The sequence below is a fragment of the Rhea americana genome, unplaced genomic scaffold (assembly GCF_003343005.1).
Source record: "Rhea americana isolate MKP2758 unplaced genomic scaffold, rheAme1 scaffold_17, whole genome shotgun sequence".
In the NCBI taxonomy this organism is placed as follows: domain Eukaryota; kingdom Metazoa; phylum Chordata; class Aves; order Rheiformes; family Rheidae; genus Rhea; species Rhea americana.
Window position 1 is genome coordinate 2,117,028 of NW_028185816.1, and position 20,139 is coordinate 2,137,166.

Here is a 20,139-nt window from a genome sequence, read left to right on the forward strand (position 1 = left end):
TGCTGTGTTGCTCTACTGAAGATTAGAAATAGATTAGATGTCTAAATAAATGGGTATATTTTCTGAGAAATTAATTAAAGTGCTCTCTTTAAAGGAAATTAATTTAAAAGTTATCCAAATAGTACATGCAAAACTATCACCAAAAAATCAATATAAAGAGGAACAGAAAAGGAGCCTGATGTATAAGAAAGGAAAGATAGCAATTTAAAAAAAAAAAAAAAACAGTGGCAAAAATCACTGAATTTAGTTTCATGTGAATGTATGTTTTTTATCACCTCCTCACAAAACAGTAAAGAGTTATTGGTAAAATTAATGAAATTTAAATACATTTTACTTAGTTATCCTGTAGTATTCATTACAACAAGGTATTACTTGGACCAAGAAATTAACAGAAATAAAATAAGGTATTAGATTCTTACAAAGGTAATTACAAAACTGCAAATACATAATCTTAAAATAGAACTGAATTCATATTTCAGGTTATTACAAGTGTTTATTGATACTGCTTTGGAAGTCATAGTTGTTCATTAAAAGATTACTTGCATTTTCTGTGAAGCATGTGGTATTAATCTGTATTACTTTCACTAATTAACTAAAAGTCCTGCCTGCTCTTTAGAAGTAGTTAAGATGCTTCCGTTTTTAGCAAGTATGTTGAAGTTATTTTTTTAGATGTCTCAAATGTATAAATTCTCTCCTAACTGTCCTTACCCTATGTCATTTTTAAAAATCACAAAATGGTTGAGTTTGGCAGGGACCTCTGGAGATAGTCTAGTCCAAGCAAGGTCGGTTACAGCAGACTGCTGAGGACCACGGCCAGTTGGGTTTTGAGTATCTCCAAGAGTGGAGACTCTCTCACAGTCCCTACCAATGTTTGACCACTCTCACAGTATTAAAAAAGAAAAAAAAAGTTTTTCTATGTTTAAATGCAATTTTCTGTGTTACAGTTTGTGCCCTTTCTCTCTGCTCCTGTCATTGGAGTCTGGCCCCTGTCTTTACTCCCCCAGCATCAGATATTTATACACTTTGATAAAATCCCTGTGGGCCTTTTCTTCTCCAGGCTAAACAATCCCAACTCTCTCAGCTTCTCCTCATATGATAGGTGCTCCAATCCCTTAATCATCTCTATGACCCTATGTTTTGAACACCATTGAACAGTATTTTTGTTTGAGTTTTCATTTGTATTGCCATATAGTGTAGAATGCTTTCCTTCTGGAAAAGGCAGTACTTGTCCCCAGTGTGTTTACAAAAACAGACTGGATGCTCTTCACGTCGTAGATTGCTAGATTGCTTTTTTAATTTAGCAGGATTAGTGTGGTTCAGTGCTATTGTAGGGTCAAACGAGCAGCCAGGGCAGTAAGTCGCAAACATATTGCTGCTGAAGCCACTGTTGTTGAATCTGCTGCTGAGGACATAGGCAGGAACCGCTCCAATCTGAACAGCTGATGGCGGATGGAGATTGTTAAGCTGCATGGACATCCTACCTCAGAGGAGTGAGAGTATGCAATGCTGCACTGAATGGTAGTGCAAGAAGACAAATGTGTGCCACAGGCAGATGCTGAGACAGTGCTAGGCTATATTCAAATATAGTGACAGACCATATATATTCCATGTAGGCCACATAGCAAAGAAAAAGTTGAAGTCAGGATTTGAAAGAAATTAATGTAATTATGAGTATATTTACAGGAGAGCATAAGGGACAGCCTATGAGAATATGTGAAAGTGCTTATTTGATTATCTAATCAGTAGATGGAAAAATTTGGAAGGAGAGGCCATCTGGAAATGGGAACTGATCATCAGATATGAAAAAATATTCTCGGAACGATTTTGCATTTTTATGCTATTATCATGATAAGCATTTGGAGAGGTCATACATGCTAGTTTGTATCAATAAGCAGGTGCTTCATTTCTGTTTCAAAACAGGATCAAAAATTACAGATGCACTTAACAGCGAAAGGGGAACATCATAAGAAACTAAATGAAATTGAGAAGTGTTACGCTACTATTGCATATCAGTTTGGAATTGTGAAAGGAGTTCATGGAAAATTAGAGCACAGTGGTATGTATGTCTTCAGTGTCCTTCAGCACTTGTTTTTGCTGTATTTTCCTTCAACACTGAGTTGAAAACACTTAACAGAGTTCAAAAATTGTAGCTGCCCAGTACCATCTACGAAAAGTATCAACTGACAACTTATATGAGTAGTTAGTTTTTACAATATTTCTTTTTGTGGCAACGCCATGTTAAGAGCACAGTCTGCATACCTCTTTTGCTCATTGCTGTTACACTAATACAGCTATTTATGTGACCCCATGGTGAATTATACTGAGGAACTGATTTGTGTTCAAAGCAATCTATCGGCAGACTCCCATGTCCTCAGAAAAAGTGTTCTGCTTGCTTTGTATCAATTTCCTGGTGCCATTCATCATACATCCACCTAAAAAGTTATAATAGCTCAAAAGAGGTGGTTAAAGAAGTAGTATTTCATTTTGTTGTACAGAAATGGAACATCTTAAAACCAACTCAGTAAATAAATAAAGCTAAATAAACACAACTTTATTCAGTTACCATTGTTAGCTAACTTCTCACTAAATTAGATATTCAGACATTATAAATCTGTACCTCACCCTATTCATATATTAAAATGTAGCAAAATTATTTGGAAATCTACTAACATACAGAAATATTATTCCACATACCTTCATCTTCACTTTATATGATTATATATATTTGTGTTTTCAATCTATAAAGTAATAAAGCTGGTACTTCAGATAATGAAAATCTCATTTAAAATGTAGTTTTGCACTCAGTAACTGAAATCTTCATTTTACATAACTAAGAAGTTTTCTCTGCCTGAAACCAGCTCACTTGTCTAGTTTTACTAAGTTGGTAAAATGTTGTGTGGACATCTGTGGTATTTCAGTACCTCAAGTTACTTCTCATATTCACATTTTTTTGAAAATATATTAATGTTCAATATTAGGAAAAATGAAGAGAAAACTTTGCTGTGTTTCTTTTTACTTGTTATGGAAAAGCTCTGTCCAATGTGTGTCTGATACAGAAAATTCTCTTTGGAATTTTGTGGAAAAATGACATTTGCTGTCAGTATTTATACTATTTGAACTACATTTTAGCATGTTTCTACTTATATTTATCATTAATTGCAAAATGAATGTCTGGAAAAGATTGTTATGAACTGCTTTTGTTCAATAAGAAGCCAGTCTGTTCAGCAGTTCAACTCTATTGCATGTTTTACTTCAGTAGGAATTCAATTTGCATGGCAGTACATAGGAGTTATAGTAGGCACATAAATCGCTTTTAAATTCTAAACAAGAAACTGCAGTCAGTGGAAAAGTCACACAGGAAGGGTAAGAGCCATGTGTTTTACACAAATTTTTTAAAGTCATAAGCCGTTGTTCTTTATCTATTATATTAAAACAGTATGTAGGGAAATAAAAAGTGAAAATTGATGGATTAGTGTGTTGCATAGGGAAAATTCTACGATTTATAGTAGGATCCCAAACTTATTGCCTGTATGGGGTCCCACTATTAGTATTTTAAGGCTAGAGAGTGAATTTAGTGATATTTGTGGAAGTTGAAAGGAAAGACTTGCACCAGTTTAGTATCTGATCCTTTTCTTAATTGTGTCAGAAGGTATTTATTACAATCTTGATAAGTATTTCATTTTTAAGCACATGTTCTAAAGTAAAACTGCTAGCTTGCTTATTGTGTTCTAAGGCTGGTGCCCACCACTTCCCATGGAGTTTATCTTCTTAAAATAACAGAAGAGGAAAAAGGTTTTGGGAAACTTTTTTGAGGGGAAGAGAACAGATGAGAGGGTCTGGAGTTCTTGTGTTCATTGTTGTGCCAGCAGCTTTTTGAGAAAATAACATTAGGAGTTCATAAAAAGGAGGCAGAAAATAGAAAAGGCTGAAAATAGATACCAGAGGATCAAAATATTGAGACTGGATAAAGGTGACTGAAAAAGTGTAGGGACTGGTGAGTATCTTCAGGTTTTCACCGTAAAACTTTACACAATTTCAAAGTGAAATCTTGGCCTGGATAAAATCAAGGAGAAGATTCCCATTCATTCCAGAAGGGACAAGAATTTATTCTTAGCTCTTTCTCTTCTTCATTATCCTTTGCTGTTTGTGGTCTTTCATGTCCTATATGAATATAACTCTGTACATCTGTTAACTCAATTATTTGAATGTTCTGTAGTTCATTATGATAGGTCTCCTATGTTCTAATAATTAAAAACATCAGAAAATTACAAATTACAAGATGACATAGACCGTCTATTACTATCTGATGTAGTATTTGTATACAGTATCACAGAACACAGAAAGACTAGTTAAATCATATTTTCAATCTTAGTTAACGTTTCCACAAAGATGTTAAATTGTTATGCATTATACAAATACATTGCAGTTGTAAATCAAATATACATTCAAATTTGAAAGTATATATTGACTTCTTAAACTTTTATTTAAAGTACAGGAAGCAATACAACTCAATAAGAAACTAACATCAGTGAATAAAAGACAAGAGACTGAAATAATTAATCTGAAGGAAGTAAGTATAATATGCATTTCTAAATGGCTAGACTGGCTTCTCTGGGACTTCTACAAGCTACTGTAGTATTAATTGAAGTAGTGTTCAGGCGGTAGAACTGTTCTTCCTAATGTAGTCAATGGTCTTGTGGTCCGTTTTTATGTGCATATATTTCAGATGAATGCCCATCCAACACTGTGTAGCTCTGTAGAGTTTCTATAACTTAGGAATTCTTATTTTTCTCTACAACTTCCTATTTTTTTCTTGTTAGCAGCCTGTCTTCTCCTTGTGCTGTATTGTCATTGCCTCTCTTGTCTAATACAGAAAAGTGGAAGTGATTTTTTTTTTCAGTGTAGTCAAAAGAGACAGAATATGAAGATGAGGAAGATGGTTACCTATGCCATGGAAGCAAGGTGATAGCTTGATGGTAAGATGGCATAACAAGATCTCCATTAGGAGCAGGAGAATTTTGTGACAGGGCAGCTGAAAGAGTAGGCAATAGGGCTGCTATCAGCAATGAAGCTGTCTGGCCAGCGAGCTCTTTTCTGCTCCTCATATAGTAGTATTTGCCAGATACGTTTTTGGGCTGCACTATCTCTTGAACATATATAGTGGTGGTGTAGTAGTGTCTTTCTACCATGACCATTGCTTTTATGAAAAGTGAGATTTGAAGATACAGCAGTAATTTAAAATTTAGCATTGCATTTAGCATTGTTTTTTGTTCTTTGTTAGGAGTAGACAACTTGTTGTTGTTAAATTTTTTTGGAGTAAAATGCCTCTAGAAACCTGATTTGAAATTGAATTTTATCTTGTTTTGTTTTTTCAAGCACTTATCTTCATGTAGTAAATACCAACATTAAGTAATTTTTATCACAGAAAAGATTAATCACAAATTCAGTCTAGATTTGTTTAGTTGCGTATTAGATTATAACATGGCAAGCTGTCAAAAAAAATCAAGTTCTGAAGTGAATGTTTAGTCTCAAAGATTGCTGAACTACTATCATAAAAACAGACCGAGAAACACAACAGCAGTAAAGCAGAACACAGGGAAAATTTTCTACTTATTTTATGAATCATTCTTAGGTTTTATAAAATTTAGAAATACTTATTGCATACATAATTCAAATGATGAGTAAAAAATATTATTTAATATATTTATCTGAAATATTTGGTGGGAGAGCAGCAGAGAAAAATTGAAAACCTATTTTTAAGTTGTCAGTGTTGATAACTTTCCTCTGTAGAAAAGCTACAGCTGTTAAAATGGCGTTGTCATCATAACTCTGAAGGTCTATGGACAACTTTGTCTTCCCCACAATTGATAGATTGAAATTGTAAAAGTATTTTTAGAAGAACTGTAATTTGTATGTGAGTAAAATGGACAGTCATCTAAAATGCAGCATATCTTTATTGTGATATATTTTAAACATAAAAATTTAGGAATTTGAAATGTTAAAGCATCACAGTAAATTTGATGGTTTTGGTTGAAGAAACCAAGAACAACTAATTACTTAAAATTCTATGAGGGTAAGTAATTTGTGAGATATGAAAAGAAAAATGTTTAAGAAAGTTTTTTTGTAATTAAATTTGTGAATAATAAATATGTGCAAGACAAACTGGTAGTGATTTGTGTATACCGGTAATCAAACATATTGCTTGATCCATTTTTTCAGCTGTAATATTGATTTGTAAGGTCATGGGTGATAAATTTTAAATAAAGTGCTGTTAGATAAGCAGAAGAAGGGGCCAGATGAAATTTAATCTGACTTCCTCAGTTCACCAGGAAATGCCTTTGTCCTGGCTGTGTGAATTTCTTACTGGATGTTCAGTATTTGACTGTCTTATTCTGAATGTGTGTGGAAAAATGAAATAGGATTTAATTCCTTAGCCTACTAGCATTGATGTAGTGCTGCGGAACTTTACTGCAGTAACGCCTTATTCTGCAAAAAGAGTGGGGTTTTGTTTATTTGTAAACGTGTTATAAATAACGTTGTATATAATAGAATGACATGCATTTTTCCTCAAAATATAGAATTTCTGTGAAAACAAAGATAAGCAGTGCAGTAAGAATAACAGCCCTTTTTTTCAACATTCCCTAGTTCAACAGCTTGTTTGTAAAGCATTTCTGGTAAGTTATGTAGCAGGATGGTGTACTCCTGATGTAGAGTTGTAACAGAGCTTCTTAGTTCAAGACAACTTCTGTTTGCTAGAGCTACAGACCGGTCTTTTGTGTCAATGTGTAAGTAAAGAGAAAGGAACTGCTTGGATCCAGAAAGAAATGCCCTGAGCTGATTTAATTTGCTTATGATTGTCCTGTACTTAGCCTAACTGTTGCAAAAGTGATCTCAAAATAGTCTTTCTCTCTCTCTCTCTCTCTCCTTTTTTTTTTCTTTTTCTTTTTCTCTTTTTTCTTCACCTTTTTCCATGTTAGGAAATGTATCTGTTGTAGAGCTGAGGGAACCTACAACAGATGCAAAGCAATCGGAAAACTTTGACATTTAAGAGTTTGGAAGTGGGATTATCAGGCTGTTTTCACTTGTTACAAAGCTCAAAAAAGTCCTTATATCCACAGCACAAGTTAGGGTAACTTACAAAGCTGATTATATCTGCCTTGGACACCGGACTGACCTCCCTGAGATCTAGTAACTTGTGGGTGCAAACTACTTTTCTCTCTGTGTGTATTAGTCTCACAGCTGGAGTAGGAATGAATATCCTTGGTACTGAAATCTTAGTTTGGCTGTCAAGCTCTTATCACAGCCATTGCTTTGATTCAGACCAGGGTGATTTCACACCTTTTTCTTAGTGGGAATATGAAGTTAGTGAGTGCAAGTTAATGTTTATGGATAAAAGTAAACTAATCTCTAAACTTAATGAAATTACAAGTATGTGATGAGGGTGTTCAGTGTGCACAACAGTAGAATTTGGGTTAAACAAGGGTCCATTCTTTGCAGAGTTAGTCTTTGGGGATTTGTGGAAAGAAACATTACATAAGAGGATGTGTTTTGTTCTTGACATGGCCTGCTTATAATTCTAGTTATGATACCTGGCTTAACAGGCACTCTGGCATAATTTCATTTTCCATAACGTTCACTTTAGGATTTGAGCATTTACATATTAGATATGATAGGATTTTTTATTTATGAACTATGAAATGCTTGATTTGAACTCTGGCCAAGAAAACAAAACAAATCTTTAAAGAACATCTATGCTGATTGAGGCCTGAAAGTTTACCAGAGAGTTGCACCAATCTAGGTAGAGAGAAAGGGAGATGGGGTGAGGGGAGTCTGATTATAATTTTGGATACACTCTAAGGCACCGGCACTGTCCTGGGAAGCAGATACATCTGCCTGCCTTGGCAGCTGAAGCCCTGAACCAGCACTTTGTGCTGGCATGTGGATTTGTGACCCAGAGGAGAGCAGAATGAGAATTTTGCATTGATTGAAACTAAATTTGACTAGAAAGGAAGTGAATTTTAGCTTAGGTCAGCTGGCAAAAGCAAAAAATGCATTTAAGCAGCAGGACTGTTTCGTTCTGTGATGCTCTTGACTTATGCTGACTTGAAGTATTTCTAAAGCATGTCCCCAAGTGTTGCTGCTATCAACATCAAAGGAATAGGCCTAAAGCCTTAGTTGTTTTTTAGCATTTTCCCACAAAATTATAAAATTATTTTCTATTCAATTCAATTTATAAGGTTCTGTATACTCTCAGTGATATTTATTAATGACAGAAAACTATTGGAGAAGAAGCAGAAACCGGGGCTGAAAATTTCTTAATTTAAGAGGACAAGAAACTAGATGTTTGTGTGCATGTCTAAAATTATTACATAATTTTTACAGCTAGATATCATTCACTACAGAAAACTTCCCTTTTATTTTTGGTGATCTATGTTCGTTCTTTTTGTTTGTTTTGTTGTTGTTTGTTTTTTCCTCGTACCACTTTGGTAGATAACCAGATCTGATATCTGATTGATATCTGATTGATTATACATATCTACCTGCTATATGCAAGGAAGGAAACGCAGTCATCTTTCCTACCCCGTGGTCATGATAGAAAATCAGCAGTAAGATTTTTCTGTGCATGGCACTAAACTCTGAATTTTGGAAAATAAGTAATACCAGATCCATAGCAGGCTTTTGCACCTGCTTATATAGCATACAGAGCTTAATAACCATTTTCTACATACCATAAATCTAGTTCTCAGTAAAAGACTGGCATTGTGCATCTTTTCACTTTTACAAAGTGAAACTGCTTGCATCGTCTTTTATTTAAATGTGGGAGCTCTCTTGATCTCTGTCATTACAGAGGAATCTAGTAAAAACAGTACAACTAGTATGTGTTCTTTTTATTGCAAAGATGGAAAAAGACTAACAAGGTAACTGAATATTACAGTTCTAAAGCATTATTTTCTGAGTTGTCTAATTGACTCAGAGATTACACATTCCCTGTGTGATCATTTTAGATTTGTGGCTAAAATATTTGAGAAATTGTGGTGTTAGCAAAAATGATTTATTTAGAAGTAGTATCTGTACTTGTGTTTTCCATATAACTTTGTATTTGTGAATTTCAGCTACAACATAATCTTCCCTTTTCTTTTGTACTGCTATATGATTTTGTCCAGAACAGTTAAACCATTGGTCTGTGATAAGATGGAATTCCAGTTTTGTGAAGAAAAGTTAAACAGACCAAACTTAGTTGTTAGATAAAACTATTACCATTCTGAATGCTTGGTTCACCACTATGGCATCATGAAGAATTCTTGATGCTATCTGTGAACAGCATTCATAACCTCTGCTATTTGTCTGAGTAAACGTCAGAGCACTCAAGGAGAGAGCGATATTAAACAGACTACCTTGTACCAGAATGGGAGGGGTGGGGGAGAAAAGGGCACAATATTTATGACTCCAGGAACTATAAGTTGTAATTTAATGAGATCAAAGCATCTGCTGTTTATTCGCTGCACTAGAATCTTGGAATAAACTGGTTAGAAAAAAAAAAAAAAAAAAAAAAAAAGGCAGGATATTTAAGAGATTATAAAGACTGTAAAATCAAAGGCAAATTTTAAATGAAAAATCATGTTGTACAAGCCTCTAGTATAAAATTAATTTAGCATTCTCCTGAGATTAAGTAATTAATGTTTCAGGGAAAGCAGAGATCCTCCAAATTTATAGCTAGTTCCTGTTTTTGCCAGATATTCACTGTTCTTCTTTTTTTCCTCCTGTTTCCCATGAACATACACAACAGCTCTTATAGGTACTTTTATTTCTATTGTATATCTCAGTGTAGGGGTTCTTACCAATATCAGTTACTGTGCAACTCAATCTCTACTTCTAATATATTTCTAGGAAGAGAAAATATTGAAATACAGATTCTTATTTGTAAAAAAATGACTTTGTAATGATTTTATCCAGAAATACTTCAATCAATTAGAGTAAAATTAGTGCAATACCATTTTACTGCTGAAAATAAACTTTTAACCACATTTGACAGTTTAAAGTAGAGCTAATCATTTTTATGAATTTTGGTTCCTCAGTTTAATTTATTCTGGTGTTTCCATACATTATTTAAAAGTAGGGCACGACTCAAGATAGTTTAAAAGATTTGTCTTTGTTTTGAATTGCAATGCCTATACTGGATGAACTATTTATACGTGTTTCCTGTGTTAAGGAACTGAAGAAAGTAACTACAGACTTGATAAGGTCCAAGGTCACATCTCAGTACAGGGTGGGAGAAGAAAACATCAATCTTGCAGCAAAGGAAAAAGTGTTTCAAGAACTGCAACAAAAAATCATTATGGTATTTTGGTATTTAAAGAAATTAAATTTTTGGTTAATATTTTCTGTTGCTTATTTAGAAAACATCGTGGCAATGATCTGTGGTGTGTACAGATCAGTGCTTGCTTTCTCCTAGCTGCATATACTATATAATAAAATTATTTCCAAGACAATCTACCTTTTCTAGGAAAGTAAACGTATATGAAAATGAGTAAAATTTCATAGCAAAATAATATTGCTAAGAAAACATTTCCAAAAACGCTTTAAATTCTTTAAACAGTCTATAGGTGATGATGCACAATCTCACACTAATACAATATTACTAAAGAAAGTAGTGTAATTTTAAATGTCTTTTGCAGTATTTAATGTTCCTTATTTTTTTAAGGAGACAGAAGTTAGTAAAAAAGTTCAAGAAGAGAACACTCGCATTAAAGAAGAAAAGCTGGTGAGTTGTTAATATAACTTCGGTATTTGAAATTGCTTATGAATGTCTATATATTACATGTAAAATTCTTATATGATCATACACAGCTATTAAAATTAACTAACTTGTTTACTTTTCAGAAATAATTTAATAAAATCACAGATGGGCTCTTACTCCTCAGTTTTGAAAAAGTAAATTAGCAGAGCAAGCTACATTTTCGACAGTTTATTTCAAGTCTTAATTTTTATCGTTGAATTCAAATGAGAGAACTTTGGTATACCCATGAAAATAATTGTTCACACATCTGTTCAATTATGCCTGCTGTTCTGCATTCAGGTATCCAACAGTTTACTGGTATTTAAAATTGGAATCATATCAATCACATGGCAAGGAAGTTGCAGAATTTTCATTATGCAGGTCATTAAATCAAACATGTCAGAGAAGTGTTGTCCCTACCTCAGAACAAGTGTGATAAGAGCAGCAGCTTACGTACATACTCACTGAACAGTCATTAAAGACTAATGCAGCAGCACTGTTCCAGTCCTTAAAAGTCTGTCTATTTTGAATTTGCTTTTGAAAAATACTTACCACTAAGCATTAGGAGCAAAAAAAACAAAAAACAAAAAACAAACAAACAAAAAAAAAACATGGTCAGTCTATCCTCATTACTTCCACAGTTCTGGATGTGCTAAGACCATTTCTGTGGAGATGCCTATTGCCTAGTTCATGTGTTATATGTATTAGACTAGGAGAAGGCCTGGTATTGCCCATGTTTATCCATTTTGTTTTATATGAATTGTTTTTTCATAGGTATCTGTTCTGGTACAAATCTGAGGAGGTTACAGATATAGACATTAACTTCATGTTTTCTCCAAAAGTTGGGCGTAGAAGATTTTGATTTTTGTATGACAGAGATCTAAAAATTTGCTATCTGGATTAAGTCAAGTTTTTGGCTTCAGTGGCTGTTGAACTGAGGCTGAATATATTATCTAAATGATAGCCTATTTACAATGAAGTGTATGCAGGGAAGCAGTCTTACCTAGTTAATTGAACACTACTGGACACAAAGGACGTAATTGACTGTGCTGCTGACCTGTCAGATGGTGCTGGGCAAGTCATTTCACATCTCTGTCCTCCAGTTTTCTAACTGTAAAACTGAACTAAAAATAACTTGGAACTTCAATGATAAACATGATAGACAAACTTTATTTCTCTCTGCATGAAAATATACTAAAAATATTACTTTCATTTTAATTAGGTGGCTATATCTGCATATGTGATAAACCAAAAATAGATAAATTTGAAAGATCTTTATATGTTTTAATAATGTGTTTCTCTCTCAATACATTTTGAAGCAACTGAGCACATTTAAGGCTGTCTTCTTCCTCAGACTCAGTTATGTTCCTGCACAGATCCTCCTTCAGTAACTACTGGTCTGGTCTTTAGGGAGTAGAGACTGGCTTGGCTAGATCATCCCTCTGTCTTAGAGTCTTTTGAAGGGTCTTTGATATTGCTTAGTGTAAAATGGCTTTCATTGTCTCCATTCAATGTATTTTGATTTGTTTTTATTAATAAGGAAATTCTCAGCTCTCTACAATGTGTGCAGGAGTTGCTTCAGCGAATAACCCAAGCGAATGTTAGAATGGAAGGTGAATTAAATGCACTGAAAGAAGAATATCAGGTCAGATTTTTCTTGATTAGACAAGCTGCTACTATTTGCTACATATGTTTAAGTGTAGGGCTGTTAAAGACATCTGTACGCTTTTCAGAACTTTTGACCTCACTTCCATTGCTCCCTCAGCTCCCTAACTGTCAGCATGAACCTTGAAACACACTCTATGGTTTCCCTTTTCTAGTTTTCCACCAAAAGTAAATCATGGTTGCCGTTTCTTATCAGCCATTTCTGGAGGGTAAAACCAGAATATGCTTGTGGTTTCTTTCAAGTATTTAGTTCTGAATAAAAGATTTTATGCTTCCTTTTTTTTGCTTGTAATTAATCTGCATGTAAATTATACTTCTTGTTGCTGGACAATACTTTAAAATTTCAGATCCTTACTGCTAGAGCTTGTTCCTGTTTTTATTAGAGCAGAGGGACCAAAAGAGAGGATATTCTTGGCTCTTTCTTGGTGTTCTGTCCAGTGTAGAATACTTGTTAGGGATGGTAAGTATTCGTGTTGGAGTATGTTGAAGGGCAACATTTCCCAGTTGCTCTTTGAGAGTATGGAAGGGACTTTAGAACAGATTAGAATCTAAATTATACTAGCAATCAAATTGGCCCACAGTTTATCAAAGATTAAGGTCATATCTGTTCCACTCAGGTGTCCCATACAGAGTTCAGGTTCAACCATTGATAGGACTCGTAATAATTTTTGTATATTACTTATCCATATAACTGTACAACTATTCTATTCCTTGCATAGCCTCTAAGGTCAAGATTTTGAACTACGATCTCAGTTTCAGAATTAACTTTTTGTGTGCATGTATGCTTTTGTTTCTAAGTAAGTGATTGTCTGCTGAATTGCAACTAGATTCAGTTCAAATAAGCCTTTTGTTTCACTTTGCTGTATGTGAGCAGTTTATCTTCTGCTGCACTATAAATATATGTTGCATTTTGGTTAAAGATGAGCTATGCTCTCCATCAGAAACCAGCTAGAAATTCACTGGAGTCTAAAGTATTTGCTTTGTAGTACTGGATAAAGCTGTAGTGATGGGAAGAAGAGAAGTAACTGATTTCAGATGTCTATGTTCCTGCATTTGTGTTAGGCTAGAGTGTTAGTTTTTTTACAGCTATTAAAATTCTTTGATCTGAGTGTGTGCTAAAACCAAGAAAATATACTTTTCAGCTTGGAAAACGGTTCCACTAGTTTATTACGAATCTCCACAGTTTCCAGTTTCTTTCTCTTACATTAGCTTTACTAAAAACATTTAAACATGACAAAACATAGCTTAATGGGAAAAAGTTAATGTTTTTATCTTACCATGTTTGAAACTTTTGGACAAGATCAATTTAAGCAACTCTACAGGCAGGAGATTATTTATATAGCATGCTCTTCTTTAACCATTCTTACTTATGCGTTGGGTCATCAGTTGAAATAGTGAGATAGCTGAATTAGTTGCTATTCATACAATATCAATACTACAGATAATATCAATACTACTTTTTGTTAGAGTGAGAAAGTAAAGCTCATTTTCTTTTCTAAGCTGATTAAAAGTACTTTGTAAAGAAAAGCAAATTTCCTGAAGCTCAAAAAAAAAAGTTGAAGGTAATATTCACAGCTTAGAAGCAAAATAAATAAATGTGTAGTATTACTGTATTTCTAGTTTAATGTGTACACATTTTTATTGATGATTTTCATAACACTTTTCAAATCTCTGTTTCTGGACTATCAATTAGAAGATGTATTCTAAAAATACTTTTTTTTCTGATAATCGCTACGAGCTATTATTTCCTCTGTCAGGTAAGTTTATACTTAGGTATGCACTGAAACTCCAGCTAAAGCTATGAAGTCTGTGAGACTTTCCTTTCAAGACTCTACAGAAATGTCTGAGCTTAAGAAAAGTATGGCTTATTTTCTTGTTGTTAAGATTTGAATTGAGTACAGATCCGTGTTTTGTAGCCTCTGCAGGTCAACAGTTAATTTTTGTTTGCAGTGATATTGTGATCTTAAGAGCCTGCTCTCATTTGGGTCCTGTTTATACCAGACATTGGGATGGTATTCATGTTTTCTAATTTTCTAACCACAAGACAAACTTATATTCATCAAAGCTTCAGTGTAGTTCTCAGGAGTAATTTCTTGTGGACACAACTGTTCTGGATGAATTTGGTGTTACAAGACATGGATAACTAATAGGAGGCTCTGACTCACCCTTTGAAAGCTCTGTTGACTATATAAGGAGTCTGGAATTCTTAGTTTGATGTTTGAGTTTTAAAGTTTGATGATGTAAATATTCTTTCTTGGTCTTCAGTGTGGCAATTAAGATCAACTAAGATTTAGTCTCGGCTGAGATTTGTAAGAGCATTCTGTGCATTCTCAAAACCAAGGCATTCTCACTTGAGAATAGGAATTAAAGGATTTGTAATATTTATATAAGTGCTTGAGAGCTGATAGATGATTTTTTTTTTCAAGAGATCACACCTGTAAACATAAATGTGGCTAAAGATTTTAAGGGGGGTTTGAGGGTTTTTTTTGTAAAATTCAATAAATATATAAATACTGTGATTCCCTGTTTTATCCTAAATGGCATGACGTGTATAACTGCAATATTAAAGGTGAATGTCGTAAGGCTATCTTTGTTCCTATGTGCATTTATAGGGTTATTTTGATGTGTCAAAAATATGTCTCTTTATGTTTAAACAGTAGACATAAAATATTGTTGCTTTTTGCAGTTGCTCCTTTGACTGACAATTTGAGACAATTACTGGGCTGTTCCATTAGCAAATTAGCTACTTATTTTGCCTTGTAATTTCTAAAGCAGCAAATGGAACTTCTAAGTAATGGGCTTGAATACATATTTTGAGGGATCTTCCCACTTTCCTGCCAACTTCGGTGCTATTGCTTTCATTCTTATTGATTCTAGAATCTCAACCTTATGAATGGAGCCTGGAGGTCATGTAAAATTCCTATGCTCCAGCCTACTTTCCTGTTGTGTTTGTGGACCTTGCTAATCACTAAAGAGTTTCTTCTGAGTAAGAGAAAAATGGAAAAAGTCACTGGACAGTCCATTGGAAATGCTTGTATTTCTCTTACATGCACAAAAAAATACATCGCTTATTTATGGGTTTGAGGTAACTGGACACTTCCATTTGCAAGGTGACATTCCAGAATGATCAAGCTGGCCTTTCTTATTCTCTCTAAGCATACTTAGCACTAGGATATCAATGTCCTTAAGAGTTCAGAAAAGCAATTTATAGTCCTTTAATGGATGACACAATATTTGAGAATGCAAAGAATTCAGATATTCCCCTCTCTATACAACTGGCTTTAACATATGCTCACTTTTATTCATCAGCTATTCCAACTTTTCTTCTTTAATAACTTAGAGTAAATAGGAAATTGGTATTTATTTCTGTCTAAATAATAGACTTCTTATGGAGAATACTGGCCTATCTTGGCAAAAGCCTGTTTGTCCAAAAGAGAAATTGATTATCATAGCTAATGCATTACCACAAGTTATCACAACTTTTTTGTCAACCTGAAAGGTTGGAAAAAAAGACCCCAAAAAACAAACAAACAAAAAAACCCCTTCTTATTATGCGTGTTGAAAGCAAACATCTGTATCTGTGTGCCTAAATATTGTCGTTCTCCAATACAAAACCTGAAGGACTTAAATGCTTGGAAATGTTTTTTTCTAGAAGTGTTCCTTGGTCAATTGGAAGGAACATACACCGTACAAACTTTTTCTCAACACAGACACAACTGTACTATTCAGTATAAAATATTATTAAAGTGTCTCCTACTGGAGAGGGACTTGCTTCTCTTAGCTTTGTTGGCAGCTAAAGAAGAAGGTTTCTCAGAATCTCCCCTAAGAAAGGATGTACAAAGGTCTCTTGATCATGTATGTTCTTGATTCACAGGACTAAAATATCTATAACTTTCAATTTTGCAAGCCACACACAAAGTCAGAGAGGACTTAACCAAGATGATCATGCTAACTCTGGCATATCAGAGTTATGGCTAACTCTGGCATATCTAAGCCAGAACTGGCATAGCCAAGTTCTGCTTCTCATTGCTGGAACAATCTGCATACCCAGTAGTGGTCCATCTGCGAGTCATTGCAATCAGTCACCTCTCAGTCTTTCAGGATTATTCAGTATTCTAACAATTAGATACTTTGACTCAATATCCCTCCAAATTAGGAGTCTTCCTCTTCTTGGTCTCTAAAACTAGAATATTTCCTTTGAGTAAAGTAAAAAATATTAGACTGTTTTATTTACATATTTAGAACAGATGTGGCTTTGTTTTGCACTACATGCCTCTTATCTCCACAAATTTCATGCTTCAACAACGCAACAACATTAATAATACTGAACTGAAAATGAAGATGGTGATGCTATGCTTGCTTATGGAAGAAAAGTATTTTATCTGTTGATATTCCTACAATGGATCTTCAGGATTAAAAAATGTTTACAATTAACCTTTTCAAATGTAGGGTTGATCTCATTTTCTGATGTCCATACTGCTTCTAATTACATCCCTTTATGATTGTAAGAAGATACTTTGGATAGTTTATTTTGAAACTATTATTATTTCAAAGGTGTTTCAATGGGATATGGCTGTTAGCTGAGGGGTCCTCAGCTAATATTCAGTAGGCATTTCAGTCAGTGATCTCATATGCTAAATGGGCAAAGCCAGGGTTTACTTTAGGAGTGGAGATCTTCAAGGAAAGCTTAGGTAACACAGCTAACTTTATTTCTGCAGTGTTAGGTTTGTGCATTAATATGCTGCTTGTGTTATCCTAAGAGCTGTGCTATAAATAACTGTTATATTCCACCTGAGAGGAGGTTGCATTTAGGCTGCAAGTAAAAGAATCCTTGGTATGTGAGCAAGTTTATTGAAGAAAGGAGGCCTTGGCCTCCTGGTTTGTAGAACTGGTTGGAAGGTGCTACGTCAATGTAAGTGTTATTATTCAATGTATTGTTTGCATCTTCTTTTTAATTAGCTCATAATATAACAGATTTGCTGTGATAGATTCTGAATAATTTCTTCCATGTATATTCAAATGAGAGGTATTCTGAATTTTCATACTGTTGTACTTGTAAAATATATTTATATTAATAATGTAGATAAATGAATACAGGCATTTTTAAGTTGCTGCCAAGTGAATCAAGACATAGATTCATGTTTTAATTAAAAGATTAAGTAAAAAGCAATTCCTCTTCAGTATGTCTCCATACAGAACATTTTTCAGGTGGACTTTCGAAGCAGCTCAGCAGTGTCTCACACGTGCGTGTGCGCACACACACACATGCTAAAGTTATGTTTACCTTATCAGATGTGTTTGTATCATCTATACAGTAGAGAATGAATGCAGTAAGTCCTTTATCTTCCATATTGTATCCTATAAAAATATGATAGGATAAAAATTCCAGCAGTACCTGAGACATGTGAGAAATGTTATGTTGGTTAACATAAGACCGATGTAATTTATCTGTATCTGTAAAGCTGAAACAGTTAAACAAAAAATGTTGCAAATACAATTATTACCACATAGAAACTTAATAAAATAGTACTATTATTTTAATGCCTTTTTATTCTGTTTCTATCATGTAATAAAAATCAGACATATACTAAATACTCAATGTTCTGATAAATATTTTTTACAATTGAAAGTTAATACAATTTATAGAATAGGTTAATAAACAATTTAGGCTAGAAACATTGATAAGCAAAACAAAGATATTTTCTTTGTCTATTTAGTAGTTTTTTCTTTAAGTGCACTGGGCTTAGATCATGCTACATTTCATACTTCTCATCTCTGCACTTTATATTACTTTTTCAGCACATTAAAACTTATGCAGTGAAACTGAATAATGGCAAGTGTTTTTATACCCTTTTATAGCCATTTCTTTTTTCATAACCTCCCCCTGTTTCCTGTTAGCTAAACTATAAGCACCTTTCTGTTAATTTATGAAAATTATTGTTGAGATAGCACATTATCACTGATCTGTATGGCACTTTCAGCATGTTAGAAGCAAAGGTCCAAGCAACATAAAACACATCAAAATTCATTAATGTAGTATTGATTATTTTTTGGATAATTAATTTTATTGCAGACCCTTGAAAGAGATAATGAGCTGCAAAGGGAGAAGGCAAAGGAAAATGAAGAAAAGTTCTTTAATCTTCAGAATGAGCATGAGAAGGCACTAAGAACTTGGAAAAAAGATGTAGGTTTATTAAATGTTAGAGTATTAAAAGGATTTTGAAATAGTCATCAAGCATTTCAGATAATTCCTAAAAGCCAAGAAAATACTGCAGAAATAATACAATCTTAAAAATATATAATTTCCTTTCCAGTAATGCAGACTTTTCTAGAAAATGACTGTGCTCTAGTAGAGGGTCAGTGTATTTCCTGCAATCCTGTAAAGCAAGAGCCAGGGTATTAACTGTTATCTTGAATTTAGCATTTAGAAATATTCTTGCCATTACCTAGAAGTAGAAGCTGATATATTTTTTCATTTACTTCGATTGAATTTTATGTAACTTCAGAACGTTAGCAATTTCATATCCTACTTATTCAGAGTGTGCCAGCATTTCTAGGCTGCACTCTTGTACCCTAAAAAAAGGAATGTGAATCATATATTAAAAATTGAATGTACATCTGCATGGACTGAACTGATGCAATCTAAAGACACTCTCAAAGATCCATATGCCCAGAAAAAATGCAACCCAAAACTGAATCAGGTAGAGATGCTGCAGGACTGTATAAAGGCAGAGAGCCTCATTTGACAGGAAGTATTCAACATGGACTATCGGATGAGAGGGGAAAGGGGATTAAAAAAAAAGTTATTTTTCTTCAATATTTCCTCTTCTTTCTACTACTTTATTATTTGTAAAGAATAATTTGTAAATAATACTTCAATAATTATTTAGTCCAAAACAATTGGGAAAATACAATAGCTGTAAAAATTATCTATGATAATAAATGCATGTGTATGAGTGAGAAAGACGAATACTTTTTTAATAAGGCAGGAAGTGTTTCATGTGTAGAAATTAGACTTGCTAGAAATTACAAAGTTAGAAAGTAGCATTTGTTTAATAGCCTGCCTTTTGTCTTTTATTTCTACTGAATTGGCACCTACTGCCAGAAAGGTATTGAAGTTGATAGGAGGATTGACTCAGGGAACACTTTGTGTAACTTATATAAAGTTGTTCTTGTAATCCTGCTTTCTGCAGACTCTTTGAGTGCAGGTACTATTGGAGATGGTTGTAAGCCTAAGGCTACAAAATAGCTGCACTGCTCTGATGCTCACTGCTCTGAGGTTACAAGATTCCATCTCCTTGATTTCTAGGAGAGTCTTATACTACAGTTTTGTGTATAGACAAGGGAATTTGCCATTTCTCAGCAACGTTTGCAACTAACTTTCAGAAGATAATTTCTCTTCTTCCATGTTTCTGCTATGGCTAAGTGAAGATTGAATCTCCTAATGGCTTTTAGTATAGCAGCATCATGGATAATGTTAACATACACTGCTCTGGAAATAACATTTGTGAAGTAAATGAAGAAATGTCTGTAAAATAACCCTTCTGCTCTTCATGCATCTTATCTTTTTGACCTTCCTTTTTGTTCTGAATCTAAAAATGTTGTTACATATTCCTTGAAAAAATAGTACTTCAGTACCCACTTACAGAAGTAGTACCAAGCAAATCATCTGTCATAGGTTCTTGACACTGTAAGTA

The 20,139-nt window shown here is 33.9% G+C and overlaps 1 protein-coding gene across 1 annotated transcript in view; it reads left to right on the forward strand.

Moving 5' to 3' along the window:
- Nucleotides 1-20,139, forward strand: part of CCDC73 (coiled-coil domain containing 73) — a 56,824-nt gene that overhangs the window by 21,751 nt on the left and 14,934 nt on the right. The window contains exons 7-12 of the mRNA XM_085300864.1: nucleotides 1,921-2,056; nucleotides 4,491-4,570; nucleotides 10,211-10,339; nucleotides 10,703-10,762; nucleotides 12,318-12,422; nucleotides 18,516-18,626. Coding sequence (XP_085156990.1) covers nucleotides 1,921-2,056; nucleotides 4,491-4,570; nucleotides 10,211-10,339; nucleotides 10,703-10,762; nucleotides 12,318-12,422; nucleotides 18,516-18,626 — 621 coding nt within the window. The remainder of the gene's footprint in view (nucleotides 1-1,920; nucleotides 2,057-4,490; nucleotides 4,571-10,210; nucleotides 10,340-10,702; nucleotides 10,763-12,317; nucleotides 12,423-18,515; nucleotides 18,627-20,139) is intronic.